The sequence below is a fragment of the Anomaloglossus baeobatrachus genome, chromosome 12 (genome assembly GCF_048569485.1).
Source record: "Anomaloglossus baeobatrachus isolate aAnoBae1 chromosome 12, aAnoBae1.hap1, whole genome shotgun sequence".
In the NCBI taxonomy this organism is placed as follows: domain Eukaryota; kingdom Metazoa; phylum Chordata; class Amphibia; order Anura; family Aromobatidae; genus Anomaloglossus; species Anomaloglossus baeobatrachus.
In genome coordinates this window covers 21,035,407-21,059,845 of record NC_134364.1, presented here as the reverse complement: position 1 = coordinate 21,059,845, position 24,439 = coordinate 21,035,407, and the positions used below count along the sequence as shown (strand labels likewise).

General features: G+C 43.6%; 1 protein-coding gene across 8 annotated transcripts in view; it reads right to left on the bottom strand.

The window, feature by feature from the left end:
• The window catches only part of EML1 (EMAP like 1), a 121,887-nt gene that overhangs the window by 82,507 nt on the left and 14,941 nt on the right, over positions 1–24,439 (bottom strand). For 7 of the 8 annotated variants that reach the window (XM_075330826.1, XM_075330827.1, XM_075330830.1 and 4 more), the window contains exon 1: positions 3,327–3,669. The exons of the other annotated variant lie outside the window; for it this stretch is intronic. In XM_075330826.1, the coding sequence (XP_075186941.1) occupies positions 3,327–3,396 (70 nt within the window). In that variant the 5' untranslated portion in view covers positions 3,397–3,669. Of the gene's footprint in view, positions 1–3,326; positions 3,670–24,439 lie in introns of those variants that run through there. 8 annotated transcript variants of the gene reach the window in all.

Genomic DNA, 24,439 nt, shown 5'->3' with positions numbered 1-24,439 from the left:
TCCGGCAGCGTGCATGCAGGAAGCGGCCGGCGGCTCAGGGAGGACGCCGGCCGGGGAGCTCAACAGCCTGCATCACCCCATAGGAGGCTCCGGAAGGCTGGAGCAGCGGTCCCCCACAGCGTGAGGGAACAGCAAGGGAGGAGCGGTGAAGACCCGACCGATGCTGTCCGGCTTAAGGTAACAGGGGAAGAAGAAAAAAAAAAAAAAAAAAAAAAAATATTATACTGTAGTTCGCCGGCCACCACAGCATAGGAGAAAAATAAAAACCTCTCCATGCCCCATGGGGACAGGAAATACACTGGCTGTGGGAGGGTCCTTTTAAACCTCTTGAACTTCCTGTCCCAATTAGGGAGTGGAGAGACAACCTCCTATGCTGTCGTGGAAGGGACTAGAGAAAACAGTCTTACTGATCACTAGAATGATACCAATTGTCTCTCCAGTAAAGGAGACAAACTCTAGCACAGCGCCACCTATTGGAAGTAGCGATCCTAAAAGTCACAAGTGGATTTTCAACAATCCTTTGAAATATGACTCAGGATATATAAGCCAGATCAGAATCCCAATTTGCAGACACGGTGTTTCGGGGTGCTTGCCCCTCGTCAGTGCAAAGTATGGGGGTGTCTGATCTGGCTCATGAGAAAGCTATGTGGGGACCACGGGGGAACACTATTCTCCTTAAGGAGACTTTGCAAGCCAGTCTGGCTGCCAGGTAAGGGGACTTATAGCTGCAATGCCCCTCTGGGAAATATTCAAATTGTCTCTCCAGTAAAGGAGACAAACTCTAGCACAGCGCCACCTATTGGAAGTAGCGATCCTAAAATGATACCTGGACCCAATCTATCTCCCATAGATATCAATAGAGCCGCCGGCAAGTCCACTCGCCTCTAGATGGATTTCCATGGGACGAGCTGCCTGGAATTGGGATACTGGGATCCTCTGGAAAGGCCAAAGATTATAATAACCCAATCTGTGATTGGTTGAGACCTGATTTTACCCCAAAAAACTCCAAACGGCCATATGAGCCATCGTTCCTGGGTAAATGAGTGCACAGCCACGTGGTCTGCTAGAGACACCAAGGAAACAAATACTGGATGTACTGACTTTCCAAATGACAGAGCTGGAATGTGGAGATCTCCCATCACTTGCTGCCAGGTGTAGGAGGGGCAGCGGAGCCCATACAGGGGCTTGTCCTAGCCACATAGTCCTAGCCACAGCCATCCTTCCAGGTATTTCCAGGATACTAACCACCTCGCAGCTCTTTATAGTCAGGCGCCTCATCAGACCTTTCCCCGCAGCCTGTGCCTCAGATGAGGGTTAATCATTGACCACCCCGGTCTCCACAGACAAGTCCCTGTAATGGCAGGACTGACGCCAGGGCCTGTGCTGGTAATAACACTCCGCACACATTAGTGCAGGCAGTACCTGGCGCTGCACCCGAATAATGCCAATACATATCTGACACCTGCAGTGATAACTTCACATCCTAAACGTGTGACAGCCACGGATCAGCCCCGAGTGACAGCCGCCAGCCGCCAGCTCTACAGACGTGCGCAGTCTGCGCTGAGATTTCCCAGGAAAACCAGGCACAATCCTGGCACAAAGTGAAGGCAGATTCCCCCAGTTTCCTTCTCCGCAGATGAGCGGCTGACAGAATATTAATTATTACACAATGCCCGCTGTCGCTCCTGCCAAAGGATCATAGTCTGCTATTGTGCCAAAGTTTACCAACAAATGCAATTACTTCCCTTCACGGAGCCCACACACTGGCATCAAACACAGGGCACTGCCAGGGCTGGACCACTGATGCCAGGGGAGGATCGCGATGCCACCTTGCCGTTTTCTCATCCCATAAAACTCAATGAAGAGTCAAAGGATGGAGAAAGTTTTTATTGGCTTCTATGGAGCAGGACCGCGCTGGATGGCATTGGGGGGGGAAAGGGGCAATCAATGAGCAACTGAGCCCCCCACTGTATTCCTATGGAGCAAAAGAGACCCCAGGACTGAAGTCAGACGACCAAACGTTTTACCTGGAGGTTGTGGTGCTACTGTGACCATAGAACGACCCTCCAAATTTACATCATCAGATACCACAATCTGATGATCAAGAGGGATCACATGGGTGTCCCTGGTGGACACAAGGAAGTAATAGTGCCCTTGCTTAAAATAACACCAGTCCCCATTGATGGTGGTTGTGTGGCGAGATTATGGCCTGCTCCTGCTCTGCACATATACATCATGTGAATACTCGGCCTTAAAAGGGGTGATGCAGGATTAGAAAAACTTTAAGAAAGAGCGCCCCCACTGACCGTAGGTGATGTGTGGCATTACAGCCGAGATGCATTCACTTCAATTGGGGCAGAGTTTTAATACCAGACAGGACCCATAGTGAGAGGTAGCGCTGGTTCTGAACAAAAGAAGCCATGATCTAATCCTGGACAGTTCCTTCAGCAGCAGCTTTATGTTCAGACTATATCAGAAAATTATGAATGGGAGCAGGAGCGCCCCCCGGAGTGCAAACTGAAATACCCCAAGGTACCAGCCTGAACCAGCCGAGTGTCCACCTCCAAATCAGGGCACTTACAAGTCACCGGGGGGCACTATTACTTGTGCCCCCATTACTTCATCTTCAATATGCTGTGCATGCTGTAGAACTAAAGCTTCCAGGATACCCAACCATCAGGACACGCTGGGATCTGTAGTACATCACAATTCATATGAAAACACGTAAAGAAATATGTATGAAGGACTAATCTCCCTGACATCAAGATCTCTGCTTGTTGTCAGTGAATGGACTGTTCATCTCTGAATTTCCTTCCATCCTCTCCTGTCCTGATCGTTTGTTACATTGTATCAGTGCTGAGAAAAAAAATGTATCAACCAGTCTGTAATTGTAACAAACCCTCAGCTGTCACCGGTCCAGTCCTCAGAATGTCAATATAAACGTCTCCATTCCCTGACAGACAGCAGAGGTAAAGATAACAATGGATGAGTGCAAAAACACACACATCACCCCGAACTACAAATCCCAGCAAGCTCTGATACCTGACAATGCATGCTGGGATCAGTAGTTCTAAAAGCTCACCTCTAATACATAGCCTATGTAAAGTCCTTGACTATGTCTTATATTAAAATACCCGGCATGCTCCTCTAAGGTCTGCTGGGATCTGTAGTACTAAAAGCCTACAGGGGAAAAAAAAATTGATATATACCCATGCATTTGTCATATAGTTAATGAACCACAACTCCCAGCATGCTCCAGTCGCGCCGGCTGTAGGTAGACCGCAGCTGGGTGTGTGGTGCATGCTGGGATATGTAGTCCCACTCACCGTTACAGAACTGGAGCAGGGAGGTGGTGTCGTACAGGCTGCTGCTGTAGCTGGAGAAGCCGTCCTCCATCCTGGCGGCTCCGCAGCCTCCTCACAACGTCTGTTCTGGATTTCTTCCCCCTTCCCCCTTTTTTTTTTCCCTTCAGAGACCACGCAGGGTCAGCAGTCTGTCTCCGGCCTGCAGCCGCCCCCCGGTTACCATGACAACAGCTGTGAGGGGCTTCTCCTGGCGCCCAAAATGAGGTTGTGAGGGAAGAGAACGCGGAGCCGCCGTCTGTACCGCCAGCCGCCGTAGACAGTCCGGTCTCCTCCCGTCCTCCGCCGCCGCCGCACTGAGGGGGAGTGGCCGGAGCGCCGGGATTTTGGGATGAGGACTTGAACTTGCTTAGCCCCGCCCACAATTCCCGGCTCTAGACGTCTCCCCTGACAACAGGGACGGGAGAAGGGCAGGGAGGGGCAAATGCCGGCAAAACTGCCCCAGACAACGAGGGGAGGGGGCAAATGCCGGCAAAACTGCCCCAGACAACGAGGGGAGGGGGCAAATACCGGCAAAACTGCCCCAGACAACGAGGGGAGGGGGCAAATGTCTGCAAAACTGCCCCAGACAACGAGGGGAGGGGGCAAATGCCTGCAAAACTGCCCCAGACAACGAGGGGAGGGGGCAAATGTCTGCAAAACTGCCCCAGACAACGAGGGGAGGGGGCAAATGTCTGCAAAACTGCCCCAGACAACGAGGGGAGGGGGCAAATGTCTGCAAAACTGCCCCAGACAACGAGGGGAGGGGGCAAATGCCTGCAAAACTGCCCCAGACAACGAGGGGAGGGGGCAAATGCCGGCAAAACTGCCCCAGACAACGAGGGGAGGGGGCAAATGTCTGCAAAACTGCCCCAGACAACGAGGGGAGGTGGCAAATACCGGCAAAACTGCCCCAGACAACGAGGGGAGGGGGCAAATGTCTGCAAAACTGCCCCAGACAACGAGGGGAGGGGGCAAATGCCTGCAAAACTGCCCCAGACAACGAGGGGAGGGGGCAAATGCCGGCAAAACTGCCCCAGACAACGAGAGGAGGGGGCAAATGCCGGCAAAACTGCCCCAGACAACGAGGGGAGGGGGCAAATGCCTGCAAAACTGCCCCAGACAACGAGGGGAGGGGGCAAATGTCTGCAAAACTGCCCCAGACAACAGGGACGAGAGAGGGGGCAAATGCCTGCAAAACTGCCCCAGACAACGAGGGGACGGGGCAAATGTCTGCAAAACTGCCCCAGAAAACGAGGGGAGGGGGCAAATGCCTGCAAAACTGCCCCAGACAACGAGGGGAGGGGGCAAATGCCTGCAAAACTGCCCCAGACAATGAGGGGAGGGGGCAAATGTCTGCAAAACTGCCCAAACAACAGGGACGGGAGAGGGGGCAAATGCCTGCAAAACTGCCCCAGACAACGAGAGGAGGGGGCAAATGCCTGCAAAACTGCCCCAGACAATGAGGCGAGGGGGCAAATGTCTGCAAAACTGACCCAGACAACGAGGGGAGGGGGCAAATGTCTGCAAAACTGCCCAGACAACAGGGACGGGAGAGGGGGCAAATGTCTGCAAAACTGCCCCAGACAGGGAGGGGGCAAATGTCTGCAAAACTACCCCCAGACAACAGGGACTGGAGAGGGGAGGGGGCAAATGCCTGCAAAACTGCCCCAGACAACGAGAGGAGGGGGCAAATGCCGGCAAAACTGCCCCAGACAACGAGGGGAGGGGGCAAATGCCTGCAAAACTGCCCCAGACAACGAGGGGAGGGGGCAAATGTCTGCAAAACTGCCCCAGACAACAGGGACGAGAGAGGGGGCAAATGCCTGCAAAACTGCCCCAGACAACGAGGGGACGGGGCAAATGTCTGCAAAACTGCCCCAGAAAACGAGGGGAGGGGGCAAATGCCTGCAAAACTGCCCCAGACAACGAGGGGAGGGGGCAAATGCCTGCAAAACTGCCCCAGACAATGAGGGGAGGGGGCAAATGTCTGCAAAACTGACCCAGACAACGAGGGGAGGGGGCAAATGTCTGCAAAACTGCCCAGACAACAGGGACGGGAGAGGGGGCAAATGCCTGCAAAACTTCCCCAGACAGGGAGGGGGCAAATGTCTGCAAAACTGACCCAGACAACGAGGGGAGGGGGCAAATGTCTGCAAAACTGCCCAGACAACAGGGACGGGAGAGGGGGCAAATGCCTGCAAAACTGCCCCAGACAACGAGAGGAGGGGGCAAATGCCTGCAAAACTGCCCCAGACAATGAGGCGAGGGGGCAAATGTCTGCAAAACTGACCCAGACAACGAGGGGAGGGGGCAAATGTCTGCAAAACTGCCCAGACAACAGGGACGGGAGAGGGGGCAAATGTCTGCAAAACTGCCCCAGACAGGGAGGGGGCAAATGTCTGCAAAACTACCCCCAGACAACAGGGACTGGAGAGGGGAGGAGGCAAATGGCTGCAAAACTGCCCCAGACAACAGGGACGGAAAAGGGGAGGGGGCAAATGTCTGCAAAACTTCCCCAGACAACAGGGACGGGAGAGGGGAGGGGGCAAATGTCCGTAAAACTGCCCCAGACAACAGGGACGGGAGAGGGGAGGGGGCAAATGTCTGCAAAACTGCCCCAGACAAAAGAGGAAGAAGCTGCTTCACACACATGCACACGACGGGTGGCTCGATTTTTTTTTTAGTTTTTTTCCCAAGCAGAATCGTCTTTAGGAAACGCTCCAACAATCCTCCTCAAAATCCGCCTGCCATAACTCTTCCTATTCATTTCAATGGAACATCGAGACAGACAAGATTTATTTTTTTTTTACTTTAAATTTTGCGGCAGAAACAAAATTGACCTATTGACTCCAAACTCCATCCCAAAAGGCTGTGAAAAAATGAAGAAATAAAAGAAAAATGAAATAAGCCTCCAAAAACTCTTCAGGGAAAAAAAAGCGATTCCTGAAGTCTATTCCATTTGGAAAAATTCTGATTTTTTTTTTCTTCACCTCCAAAAAAGTGAGTGTGAACTTCTACTTTGGAGACTTTTTTTTTCCATGAGATTTTTGCAGGGTTTATCCTCTCTTCCCTCACACACAGTTTTGCGGAGCTTTGACTTGATGGTGTAGAGTTTTGCAGCTGATTCTATGAGGACGCATCACTTTTTTTTCCCTCATGCCATTTTTTTCATACCTGATTGGAAAAAAGACCCAAAGAGTTGTCGTATGAACAGAAAACTCGAATTTCCCAAAGGAATTGAATGAGACGAGTCATTGGACGTGTGCACCCGGAGTCTTTTTAGGACACTGAGCAGAACCTCCAAGTTTTGGAAAAGTTTTGCATTTTTGAGAAAGATTTGAGTTTCCGTTCAGTTTCTGTTCACACTATGTATTTTTGCAGAGTTTTTGGACCGGAAACTACAAAATTCTCATAAAAAAAATCTCAAAACTTTCTAAAAAAAATTGGACTTTCTGCTCCAAAAAGCTCTGCAAAAAGACTGTGTGAACACTCTGTAGAATAGAAGAGTTGCTGCTTCTGCTTGTAAAGAGGTTGGAAAAAGATCTTGCGGGTGATAGGGACCGGTTGCACCTTGAACCCCCTATTACAGATATTCACCGCTAGGAACATTGATTTTCACAAGGGCACAAGAACAGCACCCCGGTGCACACTATTCCGATGTCTCTTACAAGTCTCCTTCAAGTAATGTGATCCCCAATTTTAAGAGGAGCCCCTTAGTCCCCCCCCGGCCGGCCCCTCTATGGCTGCTTTCACGCATCCGTTTTTTGTATTAGCGCCAGATTGTGCCGCATGGCCTTATGTTGCATCCGGCTTTTGCCGGATCCGGCGTAAGTAGCTGAGCCGGCGGCCGGATGGAAAGCTGCTTGCACCGTTTTTTGTCTCCGGCGAAAAACCGTATGACGGTGGATCCAGCGCCGTTCGGTGTGAGTTACAATGAAAGCCAATGGGCGCCAGATCCGTCATCATCCGGTATATGACGGAATCCAACAACGGATCTGTTTTTTTGAACTGCGCATGCTCAGTAGCACAACAGATCCGTCAAAAAACTGAAGGAACGCATGGAAAAAAGTCATACAATGCATCTGTTTTTTCGCTGGATCCGATGCATCCGTTTTTTTACCGGATGGCAAAAAACTGATGTGTGGAAGCTGCTGTTTGTTGTGTTTAATAGGGCTCAATGTTTCATGTACAGAATATGCCATTAGCGTCGATTAGCAGGGATGGGGAACCTGATTTTAAGACCCCCCCCCCTAAGAGCCCTGTAGATATCAGGACTGTATCTGTATTGCATCCAGGGTGCGGATAACAATGGCCGTTCCTACAAGACATCTGATCGAGGGCTGGGAATCCGATACATGATACCCGAACCACCGCCAATCCGCCCCCTACAGTAGTAACTCTAGACCAGCACTGGGATCCCTTTACAAAAAAAAACACCCCTAGGCCCTCATCTGGTAAAATAAACAGGAGAGGGACCGGGGCAGGGGTGCTGTCTGCTCCATGAGCCTGAGGCCAGGCCTGAGAGCTGCCCGTGGTGACAGCACAGATACCCATCCTCTGTGGGGTTCACATGCCGGCAGCCATAGCTTATTCTACAATATCACCGCCCAGAAAAGCTTCTGGGGTGGAAAATTAACTCTTTCATTAAGCTCTAGCAGGAGACCAGCCCCCCCCCCCCCCTAATTCGGAGAATATCTGAACCCCTTTGAACCTGACACAAAGCAAGCTGGTTCAATAAGTATGGGATGATGAACACAGATATTATGTGACTGCAGCAATATTATACACTTACTATAATACTACTACCTGTGTACTATAATACTGCCCCTATGTACAATAATATAACTACTATAATACTGCCCCTATGTACAATAATATAACTACTATAATACTGCCCCTATGTACAAGAATATAACTACTATAATACTGCCCCTATGTACAAGAATATAACTACTATAATACTGCCCCTATGTACAAGAATATAACTACTATAATACTGCTCCTATGTACAAGAATATAACTACTATAATACTGCCCCCTATGTACAAGAATATAACTACTATAATACTGCTCCTATGTACAAGAATATAACTACTATAATACTGCTCATATGTACAAGAATATAACTACTATAATACTGCTCATATGTACAAGAATATAACTACTATAATACTGCCCCTATGTACAATAATATAACTACTATAATACTGCCCCTATGTACAAGAATATAACTACTATAATACTGCCCCTATGTACAAGAATATAACTACTATAATACTGCCCCTATGTACAAGAATATAACTACTATAATACTGCTCCTATGTACAAGAATATAACTACTATAATACTGCCCCCTATGTACAAGAATATAACTACTATAATACTGCTCCTATGTACAAGAATATAACTACTATAATACTGCTCATATGTACAAGAATATAACTACTATAATACTGCTCATATGTACAAGAATATAACTACTATAATACTGCCCCCTATATACAAGAATATAACTACTATAATACTGCTCCTATGTACAAGAATATAACTACTATAATACTGCTCATATGTACAAGAATATAACTACTATAAATACTGCTCATATGTACAAGAATATAACTACTATAATACTGCTCCTATGTACAAGAATATAACTACTATAATACTGCTCATATGTACAAGAATATAACTACTATAATACTGCTCATATGTACAAGAATATAACTACTATAATACTGCCCCTTATATACAAGACTATAACTACTATAATACTGCTCATATGTACAAGAATATAACTACTATAATACTGCTCCTATGTACAAGAATATAACTACTATAATACTGCTCATATGTACAAGAATATAACTACTATAATACTGCTCATATGTACAAGAATATAACTACTATAATACTGCCCCCTATGTACAAGAATATAACTACTATAATACTGCTCCTATGTACAAGAATATAACTACTATAATACTGCTCATATGTACAAGAATATAACTACTATAAATACTGCTCATATGTACAAGAATATAACTACTATAATACTGCTCCTATGTACAAGAATATAACTACTATAATACTGCTCCTATGTACAAGAATATAACTACTATAATACTGCTCATATGTACAAGAATATAACTACTATAAATACTGCTCATATGTACAAGAATATAACTACTATAATACTGCTCATATGTACAAGAATATAACTACTATAATACTGCCCCTATGTACAAGAATATAACTACTATAATACTGCCCCTATGTACAAGAATATAACTACTATAATACTGCCCCTATGTACAAGAATATAACTACTATAATACTGCTCTTATGTACAAGAATATAACTACTATAATACTGCTCCTATGTACAAGAATATAACTACTATAATACTGCCCCTATGTACAAGAATATAACTACTATAATACTGCCCCTATGTACAAGAATATAACTACTATAATACTGCTCATATGTACAAGAATATAACTACTATAATACTGCCCCTATGTACAAGAATATAACTACTATAATACTGCTCCTATGTACAAGAATATAACTACTATAATACTGCTCCTATGTACAAGAATATAACTACTATAATAGTGCCCCTATGTACAAGAATATAACTACTATAATACTGCCCCTATGTACAAGAATATAACTACTATAATACTGCTCCTATGTACAAGAATATAACTACTATAATACTGCCCCCTATGTACAAGAATATAACTACTATAATACTGCTCCTATGTACAAGAATATAACTACTATAATACTGCTCATATGTACAAGAATATAACTACTATAATACTGCTCATATGTACAAGAATATAACTACTATAATACTGCCCCTATGTACAAGAATATAACTACTATAATACTGCTCCTATGTACAAGAATATAACTACTATAATACTGCTCCTATGTACAAGAATATAACTACTATAATAGTGTCCCTATGTACAAGAATATAACTACTATAATACTGCCCCTATGTACAAGAATATAACTACTATAATACTGCTCCTATGTACAAGAATATAACTACTATAATACTGCCCCCTATGTACAAGAATATAACTACTATAATACTGCCCCTATGTACAAGAATATAACTACTATAATACTGCTCCTATGTACAAGAATATAACTACTATAATACTGCCCCCTATATACAAGAATATAACTACTATAATACTACTCCTATGTACAAGAATATAACTACTATAATACTGCTCCTATGTACAAGAATATAACTACTATAATACTGCTCATATGTACAAGAATATAACTACTATAAATACTGCTCATATGTACAAGAATATAACTACTATAATACTGCTCCTATGTACAAGAATATAACTACTATAATACTGCTCATATGTACAAGAATATAACTACTATAATACTGCTCATATGTACAAGAATATAACTACTATAATACTGCCCCCTATATACAAGACTATAACTACTATAATACTGCTCCTATGTACAAGAATATAACTACTATAATACTGCTCCTATGTACAAGAATATAACTACTATAAATACTGCTCATATGTACAAGAATATAACTACTATAATACTGCTCATATGTACAAGAATATAACTACTATAATACTGCTCATATGTACAAGAATATAACTACTATAATACTGCCCCTATGTACAAGAATATAACTACTATAATACTGCCCCTATGTACAAGAATATAACTACTATAATACTGCCCCTATGTACAAGAATATAACTACTATAATACTGCCCCTATGTACAAGAATATAACTACTATAATACTGCTCTTATGTACAAGAATATAACTACTATAATACTGCTCCTATGTACAAGAATATAACTACTATAATACTGCTCTTATGTACAAGAATATAACTACTATAATACTGCCCCTATGTACAAGAATATAACTACTATAATACTGCCCCTATGTACAAGAATATAACTACTATAATACTGCCCCTATGTACAAGAATATAACTACTATAATACTGCTCATATGTACAAGAATATAACTACTATAATACTGCCCCTATGTACAAGAATATAACTACTATAATACTGCGCCTATGTACAAGAATATAACTACTATAATACTGCTCCTATGTACAAGAATATAACTACTATAATAGTGCCCCTATGTACAAGAATATAACTACTATAATACTGCCCCTATGTACAAGAATATAACTACTATAATACTGCCCTTATGTACAAGAATATAACTACTATAATACTGCTCCTATGTACAAGAATATAACTACTATAATATCTATAATACTGCTCCTATGTACAAGAATATAACTACTAATACTACTCCTATACCGTGTGTCCACCACCATTAACTTGAGAACGGCGGCAGCTATAGACATAGAAGTGGTGTCTAGGTATAGTAAAGTAGCCATGCACTACACAATGAAACCACCTATAGCGCCACCTGGTGGAAAACAACGGAGTTAGCATTTTTATTTCGAAAATGGAACGAGAAAGAGAAGAAAAAGTGAATTACAAAGTTGCTGGGCATCATCAATTCAATACGAATCGACACCTTGCATACAAAAATGCTATGATTCGAATGTGTAAAACTCACAAGGCTGCGGACGTGAAGCGATACCTCATGCATACCTTCCTACAAGTCATTGGGTATGGTGGCTGTGTGGAGTGGCCTCCGCTCATCTGTCCTGACCCCATTGGACTTCTTTCTGTGAGGTCACATCACACAGCAGGTGTATGCGACCCCTCCACCAACATTGCAGGACCTACGACGACGTATCACAGATTCTTGTGCAAACGTGTCACCTACCATATTGCACAACGTGCAGCAAGATACTGTATGCTGTGCAGAGTCCAGATGTGCATTGCAGCTGACGGGGGCCACTTTGAGCATCAAAGTTAAATGAGCGCCATATGCGTGAGCAGCATTCAATGTTTTTGGGGGGGGGTCATGGGTTTCATATCATAGCATTTCTGTATGCAAGGTGTCGATTCGTATTGAATTGATGATGCCCTGCAACTTTGCAATTCACTTTTTTTCTGTATCTCGTTCCGTTTTCGAGATAAAAATGCTAACTCCGTTGTTTTCCAGCAGGTGGTGCTATAGGTGGTTTCATTGCGTAGCGCATGGCTACTTTACTATACCTAGACACCACTTCTATGCCTATAGCTGCCGCTGTTCTCAAGTTAATGGCGGTGGACAGGATATGGGTGGACACACTGTGTACAAGAATATAACTACCATAATATTGTCCCCTATGTAGAAGAATATAATAGTGTAACTTGAATATATGAAGGTCTCTTCATAGAGAGGTGATATAGGATTTCAGTGACTTCTTGCACTGTGGCTTTCACACTTTCTGTCATACAATCTTGAGGGCTCAGTTCCTTGTCAGTCGTGTTGACATTAGATATTGTCAGACAGAGCATATGGCGGGTGTATATTGTGAGGTGCTGTACGCTGCGGCAGTGATGTCATTTTCTGCTCTTAGAATTCGCTCCTCTAACATTTCTGTAACCGGATCGTCCAGTTCTAGTCCTTCGAGTGGCGGCCGATGGCTCTTCTGCCCCATTTGTCACCTGTGAACATTTGACCTGCTCAGGAAATGACAGAGAATCCGGCATCCGCTTCTCTCAAGGGGGCACAAACTCATTTGTTAATGAAGTAGAAGCCCCCTGTGACCCCATTTCTGTGCAGTACTCTATGGCATTCATTGCTGCATCCTCCTTACATAAAGTGTTTAGGGAGGAATTGGGTCTTCTGATTTGGGATCGTATGTGATAGGTTCCCTATAACGCTCTCTCAGTGCAGGGGATTTGGAGCTCTGTATCAGAATTTTAATAAAACAATGGTGCGCTGTGTGTATATCGGCAGCTCACAGGCCATTTACAAATGGGGTCACCGAGGAGCTTTGGATAAAAAACACAACTATGTGCTCCAGAAAATCCCTTTAATTCCTTCACTTTGCAGAGCCGAGGACTTGGCTCATTCGTTCCTCCGCCATCTCATAAAACTGGATATTTTTGGACGTCGCCGTCAGACACTTTACAGAACAGCGGGAAGTTTATTCTCTTTTCTGTCTGTTTGTTTTACTTCCTTCAGGATTTATAAGGCTTGACGAGATGTTGTAGAAAATAAAGAATAACCCCCAACCACCTCCAGAGCTGAAATCTCAAAACTGCACTACTGTAGTCATCTGACTATACCTCACACACTTGAATGCACTTGCGATTCCAGAAACAACCTTTGGAAAGGGTGGCACTGTTTAATTCCTAACGACATTCCATAGAATTGACTTGCCTGTACTTAAAGGGGAAGTCTCCAAACCTGGCTATATACACAACAAATATATACACAATATATACTGGCTATATACACAAGAAATCCACACATTCACAACCAGGCACTGACAATAATTAGCTAAGGGTACTTTCACATTTCCGGGGTTTTTTTTTGGCGCAATCCGCTGTCTTGGGAATCAGCGGAATCCGTTAATGGATTCCGTTGTTTCCCATAGACTTGCATTGATGACGGATTGTGCCAAAAGTACCTGCGTTGCTTCCGTTGGCCGACGCTCCGTTGCTTCCGCCAAGCTCGCTTAATGTAACGTTATTTGCTTGCGTCAAAATGACGCCGACCAGCGGATTCCGTTGCTTCCGTTAAAATTTATAATGGCTCCCTATGGTAGCGGATTCCGTTGCTTCCGTTAAAATTTATAATGGCTCCCTATGGTAGCGGATTCCGTTGCTTCCGTTAAAATTTATAATGGCTCCCTATGGTAGCGGATTCCGTTGCAAAGTGCTTTACAATGGATTCCACTAATTTCTACTGAGCATGCCCAGAATGAAAAAAATAAAAAAAACACCCCAGAGCCGACACATTCTGTTAGACGGGCGCCAAACGGATGCAACGGGTCCGTTATTTCACAGGAATCAGCTAACGGATTCCTGTGAAATAACGGATCTGTTGCATCCATTGACACCACAAAAATAACGGATGCGTCAAAACGACGCAGCAACTGACCCAGCGGATTCAACCCAACGCAAGTGTGAAACTAGCCTAATACAAAGACGCTTCTCTTCGATTATATTTGTGGTCGACAGAACTTAATTTATTATTTACATCCTGTTCCTGAGGCCCGATAGATCAGGTGCAATCTGTCATCAAACCCAGCAGTAAGTGTTCAGTTTCCCTGCAGCGCCGCCACAGGTGAAATTAGGTATTGCACAGCTCCTAATTAAATTCCCAGAGTTCTAGGTGCTGTATGGATGTACCAGGACTAAAATTGGGCATAAGAGACTCTAAGTACCCTGGTCCGTCAGCCGTGTCGGTAGCTCGTGACCTCCAGACCAGAGTCCTCCGAGCCTTATTCTACCTGCCACCCCAAATCCTCTTCTAATCAATAAGTCCAATGCACCGTCACTCCAGGTCTACCAATAATGCCGACTGGTAGAAGGAGGCTCGCAGGACTCTGATCAGGCAACCACAGATTACTGACTGGACCTTTTGAGTAGGAGACCCTCTTAGAGGGCGTAGAACAGGGATCGGATATCCAAAACCAGGCACCCCATTAATTATTGTCCCTGTCCCTCGCACAGCGGGCGGCATAACACTGAGAAGACTGCCAGCCACAGTCCTACAGGGACCAATTACACATTTACTCCTGAATACTCAGGTGTAACCCTAACTACTCCTTGTTAGTTTTATCTTATGTAACAATGTCGCCGGAGTGACGGCACCGACGCTGAAAGATGCAAACATGAAACATGGCAGCCGATATCTAAAACCAGAAACCAATCTATCAAAAACCATAAAGAAGATTGAAATGACCGACTTCTTACGTCCCACAAGTCTGACCTCCAGGACGCACTTTCTTTTCTAGCCCCCATCCTCAGGATATAACTTTTTTTTAATATTCAGCACCCTTATCTTATATATACACTAGAGATCAAAATTAGAGAACAACACACAATTTCCTAAATGTTGCGGTCATTGTGTCGTTCTATGTGATTATAGCCTAACATGAGTATTTTAAGTTTATTTCATGAATTGAATTTATTGTAAAGCACATAATAAAAATGTAAATGAGATAAATGTAAACAAAACACTGATCAAAATTAGAGAACACTTTCGGATATCTGCAAGTTATTGGTGTTAATCTGGCACCTGGTGCTAATTTCCTTAATTATCTGGCAAATCCTATGTAACTCTCAGCCTAACTTTCCAGTTTGGACTGACTTTTCAAAAATGGTGTGCTGTTCCAAAGCGAGGGAAACCGTCCGGCAGCAGGTTGTCCAAATGAAGGCCAAAGGGTTGACCCTATCAGCCATAGCAAGAGAACATTCCAAATGTGTGATTTCGAGAATATTGCATCTTTACAAGATCACAAACTCTTAGGGTATGTGCGCACGTTGCTTTTTACCTGCTTTTTACCTGCTTTTTTGCTGCTTTTTCTTCTGCGCTGTTTAATGCCAAAATGGATGTGTTCTTCTATTCAAGCAAAGTCTATGGGAATTTGGGTTTCTTGTTCACACTATGTTGTTCAAAATGCTGCCTTTTTGTGGCAGAACTTTGGTCAAAAACTCAGCTTTGCAGTGCAAAACCCAAATGGCAAAAACAATTGACATGTTGCTTCTTTGAAAAGCTGAGTTTTTGACCAAAGTTCTGCCACAAAAAGGCAGCATTTTGGACAACATAGTGTGAACAAGAAACCCAAATTCCCATAGACTTTGCTTGAATAGAAGAACACATCCATTTTGGCATTAAACAGCGCAGAAGAAAAAGCAGCAAAAAAGCAGGTAAAAAGCAGGTAAAAAGCAACGTGCGCACATACCCTTACAAGTCCCCCAAGAAGGCTGGTCACCCTTGAAAGACAAATGCAACAGAAGACAGGATAATGCAGAGAATTTCCATGGGTAATCGTTTCAATACTGCAGCTGGAATTGCAGCTAGTTCAGCACTGAACAGGGTAAGGATCAGTCTCGTCATACAGTCACGACGTTTAAGAGCATTTGGACTGAAAGCCCACTCTGCAGTGACCAAACCTCTCTAATGAGAGCAGAAAGAATCAAAAAGAGCATGTTGTGTGGAGAGAGGAAGAGTGGTCCACAGTTCATTTTAGTGATGAAAGCAAGTTTAATTTATTTGGGTCTGATGTTCGTCGACAAACTGGGGAAAGACTGAACCCAAAGTATGTTAAGAACTCAATGGTGGAGGAAGTGTCATGGTTTGGGGAATGTTTTCTGCAGCAGGAGTTGCATCTCTCATACAGCTACATGGCAGAGTGAATGCAAGTGTGGATCAGAACCTTCAACAACACGTGGTTCCTTACTTGTGTTCATCACTCAATCAACCAGCAATTTTCATGCAGGACAATGCCCCCGTCACACAGCAAAAAGGTAAAGCTGTTCCTTGAAAGAAAAAACTTTGAAACAAAGAAATGGCCACAGCCCAGAGTCCTGACCTAAACTCAATAGAAAACCTTTGTAAGGCTATGTGTCCACGATGCATCGAGCTAGTTCCAGTTCTAAATGCACCCTCTGGCAGTAATTGATTTTGCCAAAGTTGCTTTTTACCATAAAATAGCGCTAAAAACGCATGCGTATTTACCGCGTTTTAGGTGTGTTTTTAGCGCTTTTTACATGCTTTTCAATAGCGTTTTGACAGATGCGTTTTGCACATAAAGACACTGCTAAATAAAGATTAAACAGTCAAACATAATGGAAAAAAGAGAAAAAAAAGGACAACATATATAATTTATTAAAAAAGAAAGAAAATAGTTATATTTCATATAATTCTAGCGGTTATATACTATTTAGCGGTAAAATAGCAATAAATTGATATTTTTCATTAATTTAATTGTCGGACTATGTGTGTGTAAAGGGACATATTAAAACTTTATTTTGATGTCCAAAAAGCATGCGTTTTGTTAGTCCAAAACGCATGTTTTCTGAACCTAAAAAGCATGAATTTTGATGTTGTTTGCTTTTTGTAACTTCTCATTGACTTCAATGTTATCAAAATGTAGCCCAAATGGCAAAAACAATAATAAAGGGTTTATGTTGATAAACTTTGGATCTTTTGTAAAACCCTGTTCTAGTGGCATGGTGCGCCCCGTACACAAACCCTCAAATATTGATTAAAGAAGATTACATTATTTCTGAAAAAAGAAGCAACTGATCAGACATTGTTCTCTAATTTTGCTCTCCAGTGTATATAAGTGGTGTAACCACTCCTGATTTTGGCTTACAAATACTGAGGTAATAAACCTGACCAAACACTCAACGTGTGCACGTGGCCTAAAGGTAAAAGGGTGACTATTATTGTTTTTTAATTAATAATTTTGCTCCATTTAGCTTCTACAGTTATTTTTTTTTATTTCCCTAAGAATGAGTTAAGGGGAGGATAAATAAGATTAGTTTGTTTTTTTTTTACAATTAACTAAACCAACAGAGAAAAAAACCCTCAGGCTGAGAATCTGGCAGCTGGATCTGACTGGGAAATATTTTTTTGTAACTTTTATCCTCCTTCTTCTGAGCTCCTTTTAGCAAGTTTATGACTACATCAAAGCTTAGCACAACTCTGATGTGGTCTGTGGTCACAGATTAGCTGAGCGAAGTTCAAAAAAGACAAATAGACTGTGTGATTATTATTTTTTTTCCCGAGGTTACAGCAATATGGCGGCTGTTAGACTTGGCAGCATAGCTCCTGTGCTTGCACCATCACATAATACAGAATATTACGTCTGTTTATAAGAACAACCAGCTTATCTCCATGTACCATTTTGTCATGAGGCAACTGCACTATGACTTAAAGGGGTAGTCTTATCTCCAGGTTCCTATCCCAATATGTAGTAGGTGTAATAATAATATTAGCAAATACCTCCAATTAGAAATGTAGTATAGTTCTCCTAATTAGTCATGTCTCTTACCTCATGTGCAGGGCATTGCAGCTTAAGTATCCATGGTTATGACCCTGAGTAACTCACTAAGGCCAGAGTCACACTTGCGAGTGTCTTGCAAGTGACTTGCACGAGTCTTGCGTCGCATCACCTGGCACGGCCTGCCGCCCTCAGCTACATAGAAATACATGTTGCTGACCGGCTCCTGTCAGGAGAGTGTGCAGCCGTGCAGGGTGATGCGATGTGAGACTTGCGTGTGTAACTCGAGTCACTCGCAAGTGTGACTCCGCCTTACTGTCACTATATGAGCGGAAGTAACCATGGATACCTAAGATACTACAATGCCCTGCACATGAGGTAAGTGACATGGCTATATCGGGAGAACTAAACAAAATTTCTAATTGGAGGTATATGCTAATATTCTTATTATTACACCTACTACATAGGATCTTAGAGATGGGAATAACCCTTTAATGTTGTATTCTGCATCTCTCAGTGGTGCAGCCTTAGGCCCCCTTCACACGTCCGTGAAAGTCACTCACGTTTTTCACGGACGTGACAAAGGTGCGTATTGCCCATCCGTGTGCCGTGTTTATAGCACATGTGTTCTCCGTGTGTTATCCGTGATAACACATGAGAACGGGAACTTTCTGCTCACCTGTCCCTGGCGTTGCTGTCCGTGGTGCTGATCTTTGGTGTCCGGTCCTGCCGACTTCCCGCTGCTGCTGTTTCCGGCCGCAGTGGAGTGAATATTCAATGAGCATAATGAGCAGGGGTCGGGGCAAGTGACAGCAGCGGCAGAGACCGCAGCGCTGGAGAAGGTGAGTATAGAAATTCTTTTTTTTTCACAGACACGTGTGTTTTCTCCGGTGCGTGTCACACGGATCACATCCGTGCGCTCCATGTGCGTTCCGTGTGACACCCGTGATGCTGGTGAAAAACGGACATGTCTACGTGTGGAGCACACAGGCACACGTATACTCCACATGTACACACGGTCCATGGCAAAACACGCACGTGTGCACAGACCTATTGATTTTAATGGGTCTATGTGTGCCCGTGTCTCCGGCACGTGAGGAAACGGACGTGTGAAGGGGACCTTAGGCCGTTTTCACATTTAGTTTTTTCCTGCGTTCAGTGGTCCCGTCCGAACAGCCCCGCAAATCGTGTTTCGGATGCATGCGCCGACTGGGCCATTGACTATAATGGAGCAGACTCCGTTACCATGTGCTCTGTCCGCACCATTTTCGGGGGTATACACTTTCTGCAGGCGGACATCCAGACCTAGCAGACTACGTCTGGGTGTCCGCCTACAGAAAGCGTATACACCCGAAAATAGTGCAAGACAGAGCACACGCTGACTCCGTCTGCTCCATTATAGTCAATGGCCCCATCAGCGCATGCGTCCGAAACACGTTTTGCGGGACTGTTCAGACGGGACCACTGAACGCAGGAAAAAACGAAATGTGAATGCGGCTTTAGGCATTGTTCCTGTTAGGCTGCTTTCACACATCCGGCTTGAGCTCTGCGGCTCAATCCGGCTGTGCAAGCTATGCAACGGATGCGGTGAACACACCGCATCCTTTGAATAAGTTTTTCCTTTGCGGTCAGTCCGGTTTTTGCCGCTTGCGGCATGCTACTGAGCATGCGCAGTGGCAAAAACCGCATGCGGCGGCTGGATGCGGTTATTGCCGCATCGCGCCGCATCCGGCCGCCATAGGCATGCATTGAAAAATGCGCCGCAGCGGCCGAATGCGGTGCGATGCGTTTTTTTTTTGCCGCACGAAAAAACGTGCCAGGCAACGTTCCATCCGGCCGCCGCATCGGCTAAATCTGACGCATGCGGCAAAAACCGGATGGAACGCAAGGCCATGTGGCACAATGCGGCACTAATTAAAGTCTATGCAGAAAAAACGCAACCGGCAGCAAAAAAAAACGGTTGCGATTTTCCTGCAAAGTGCCGGATTGTGCCGCATTGCAGAAACCGGAGGTGTGAAAGCAGCCTAACACACACAAATAAGATGTCAGCACGGAAGGAAGAGATTTACAGATGTTGTCATATTTTTAATATACTCTGGAGGGATTTCTCTAATCACTTGAAGCCACAAGACAAGGCCCGAGGCTTCACTACTGGAGACTCCGCTGACAACATGTAACTTACTGGTTTCTGTCAGGTGCGATGTTGTCACAGGGTCCCTCAATGGTGCCAAATCCCCAAATACATCAATTTGTACACAGATTATCTCTCCAGGAATGGAGACAAACTCTAGCACAGCGCCACCTATTGGAAGTAGCGATCCTAAAAGTCAAATGTGGATTTTTAACAATCCTTTGCATCTGATTTAGGATATATAAGCCAGATCAGAATCCCAATTTGCAGACACGGTGTTTAGGGGTGCTTGCCCCTTGTCAGTGCAAAGTATGGGGTGTCTGCTCTGGCTCATGAGAAGCTTTGTGGGGACCACGGGGGAACACTATTCTCCTTAAGGAGACTTTGCAAGCCAGTCTGACACAGTCATACGTTGTCCTCACAATCTCTCAGTGGTGCAGCCTAAGATTTAAGGCCTGTAACTTCAAGGGATTATATATTATTGTATTAGTGAGAACTTAAAAAAGTATTTTCCATATTTTTATGTACACTAAGGGCTTTTATACATTTCTTCTGGACAGTCTGCTGTCGGGCCGGAAGTTCTCAGTAATCAGGGAGGAAAGCTTCACTGGCATCATAAGGCCATGTTCACACCTTACTTTTTTGCTGCAGCAAAACCTGCTCTCTTGGCAGTAAAAAAAAAAACTGCTTCCAAAAATCAGGTTTTACGTACCCTTACTTTCTGTGTATGGGATCTGGCAGCTGTCACATCATTGAGCGCAGGTCCGAAACGTCTATCCATCTTCATGTATTGAGTGCAAACTGTTTTTTGAGACTAAACTGGTCAGTGCTCGGCTGTGGCAAGTAAAATGGGGCTGTGCAAACCTCCCGGTAAAAACAGCACATCACACAATCTTGTACTGCGCTTCTGTCTATGCAGCGCTTTTTAAAGGGGCGTTAGTCCAAAATCAGAGAAAATGATTATTGCGGTAGGAATGGTTTGGAAGACTATCAGTCATCCCTTTGAATAATATAATAGTATTTTTTTTCCCCTACCTTGAGATGGCTGATAAAAGGGAACAATAGACAGCATTCAACTCTATTATTTGCCACTTCTCCATAACTTGAAATAACTGATAACAGAAAGCAGTAGCATCAGTCAATTTCACACACAATCAGCTTAGCTCACATGTTGTGTAACGTTTACAATCTTTCTGGGGTGTTATCACATCAAGGTCTCTGCTTCCTGTCAATGAATGGAGACATTGACATTTATATCCAATACTTCCAACAGCTGCAGGTTCACAAGAACAGTATCCAGTCTACACCAAGCCTAAAAAAACTGAATGCCTGTTCCCTGACAGCAAGCAGACATCTTGAAAATGGTGAAGAACGGATGATAGTGTATATTATACTGTAGCCTGTGTATATTTCTGCAGAGTAATATGTAAATTGATGCGTGTAATCTGCATTATATGGAAACGTGCGTTAGTGCTGTGGATGATGAGGGTTATAGTGGGGTGTTGGTATTTTCTCAGAGTATACAATGTACTTATAGGCTATAAAACTCACAATATACTGTATATTGCTGTAATAACTTGGTATATAGGAACCTGCCCTGTATAACTCACAATTTACTAGGGTAGTTACCATATTATTATACTAAATGTCTTAGAGCAGCGCCTAGTGGCCATTTGTGGTACTGCATGTTTAAACCACTTATTTTACTGTTCTGCTGAAGTAACAATATCAATGCTCTGGGGACCATTCAATGGAAAGAAAGTAAATAGCATCCAACATATCCAACCACATGAAGCAATGCTATGTCATATAACAGATTCTGTGGTTTGCAGTTGTTTTATGTCAGTATAGCTTTACCAGTTGCAGGATGGGGAGCTATCCATCCTCATGGTCTCTGCTTGCTGTCTGTCTGCAAACTGTTCCTAAACCAGTCCTAATTTTGTCACAGTGTATCAGTATGTGCCCTGGTGGACAAAGACAGAAAAGGGCCCCTGTGCAATAACAGTATATGGGCCCTATGCAGCCCAATAGCCCACCATAATGGAGAATCCCCCCTGCTTTGGAGATGGTGGCCCCCTTATCTGTTAGGCTCCTGTGTGTGACACCACTCCCATCCCATAGACAGTGAATGGAGCAGGGCTGATGCATCGGTACACGTGCTATTTACTTGTTAAAGGTTTTTCCATCGGATAGAGGTTGAAAATACAAGTAATATTGCTATTCACTGCTTATTAAAATTTCCAGCTGTCTTTGAGATATTAACACTTTTGTTTATAGTTTATCACCATGGAGACCGACCACTGCTGCTGATCAGCACAACATACTTTGTGCTTACAGGTCTCTGCACTGCAGAAATGGTTGATAATCTCAGCAATGAAACGTAAACAATAAAAATTCCTCCATTTTAGGGCATGTGCACACGTTGCTTTTTGTCATGCGTCTCCGCAGCATTTTGAACTGCAGCGTTTTAATGCCAAAATGAAGTCTATGGAAAATAGGCATATTTTGTGTGCATTATGCGTCCAAAAACGCTGCGTTTTTTTGTGACAAAATTTTGTCAAAATCTCTGTATTTGAAAAAGCAGCATGTCAATTGTTTTGAGCGTTTTGGCAATGTTTAACATTGAAGTCAATGAGAATTTTCAAAACGCATCCTAAATTCAAATCATTGCATTTTACTTGCATTTTAATGCGATCTGCAGGTATATTTGTCAACAAAAACGCATCCGTTTTTGGCTGGTAGTGAGCTCAAGGGCTTCCCCGATTACATCACACCCTCAACTAATGCAGAGTTCCCCATTCACCTTCTGTGCCTCCCCTATATCCTCATAGACTGTAGCGTACGAGCAGGGCCCTCACTCCTCCTGGTATCTTCATTTTGTTATTTTGTATTGTCTCATATTGTCTGTACATGTCCCCTCTGAATTGTAAAGCGCTGCGGAATATGTTGGCGCTATAGAAATAAAACATTATTATTATTATTATTATTATTTTGCAAAGACATTTTCTAAGAGATTCTTCCTATTCAACAGAATGTAATGAATGTTTGGCAGCATGAAATGACATCAGTAGACGTCTATTTTTTTATTTTTTTTACATTTCTGGAAGCTTTCATGACAATGTATTGGAAACAAAACAACCAAAAAGCCAGAAAAACGCCAACAAGCAAGAAAAACGCATGTGAAAATAAATCAAAACGCACCTAAAACGCAATGAAAACTTACTCAAAACGCATGTGTTTTTCAAGTCTTTTTGTGGTCAAAACCAAATTTGACATTGGCAAATTCTGCCAGAGGATGCGTTTATTTCTGCAAGGTACAGAACGCAACGTGCGCACATGGCCCTAGAGAACAAAAATAGATTTTTAGTAACAAAAAAAAACACAATGTTGCTTTTTTCCCCAAGCACATTACAATTGTAACTATTTGTGATGATGAGAATAACCCTTTAATTTTAATTTATACAAAACTGGACAATTCTTTTAAATGACCATATATGAGGCCAGTTAGGGAGGCACAGTCAGTTAGATGACCCCCTCTATTAAAGGGGATATATATATAAGTTCTATGTATTTATACTGTGGACACATTTATTATTTTATGTGGACATCCCCTTTAAAGATATACAATGGATCTGTTGTCCTCAGAGGACTTCAGACATCAGAAAGAAAACGTGAAGTCCTTTCCTCTGTTGTAGATTATCACATAACGGGTGCAGCACGTGTCCAGTGCACTGAGAGCGGATACTGGGCAGCAGGACAGGGCGATATGCTGGACGTCCGCAGATAACAATCCGCTTTTATCACCCCGTGGAGCAGTAATGGCATTAGTGCTCACTATACACCATCTGCTCGGCCGCCCTGCTATACATCCACGGGCACAGAGCCCCTAATAAGCCACGGGCACAGAGCCATTCACTTCTGCTGACAATACACAATGCAATTGTTTGTTACACCTGACCCCCATACACTCCGCCACCATTTATAACATCCAAATGGTCCTTAAAGGGATTGTCCAATAATATAAACACTCTCCTGTGGTCTCTGGGCTGTGTCCGGTATTAT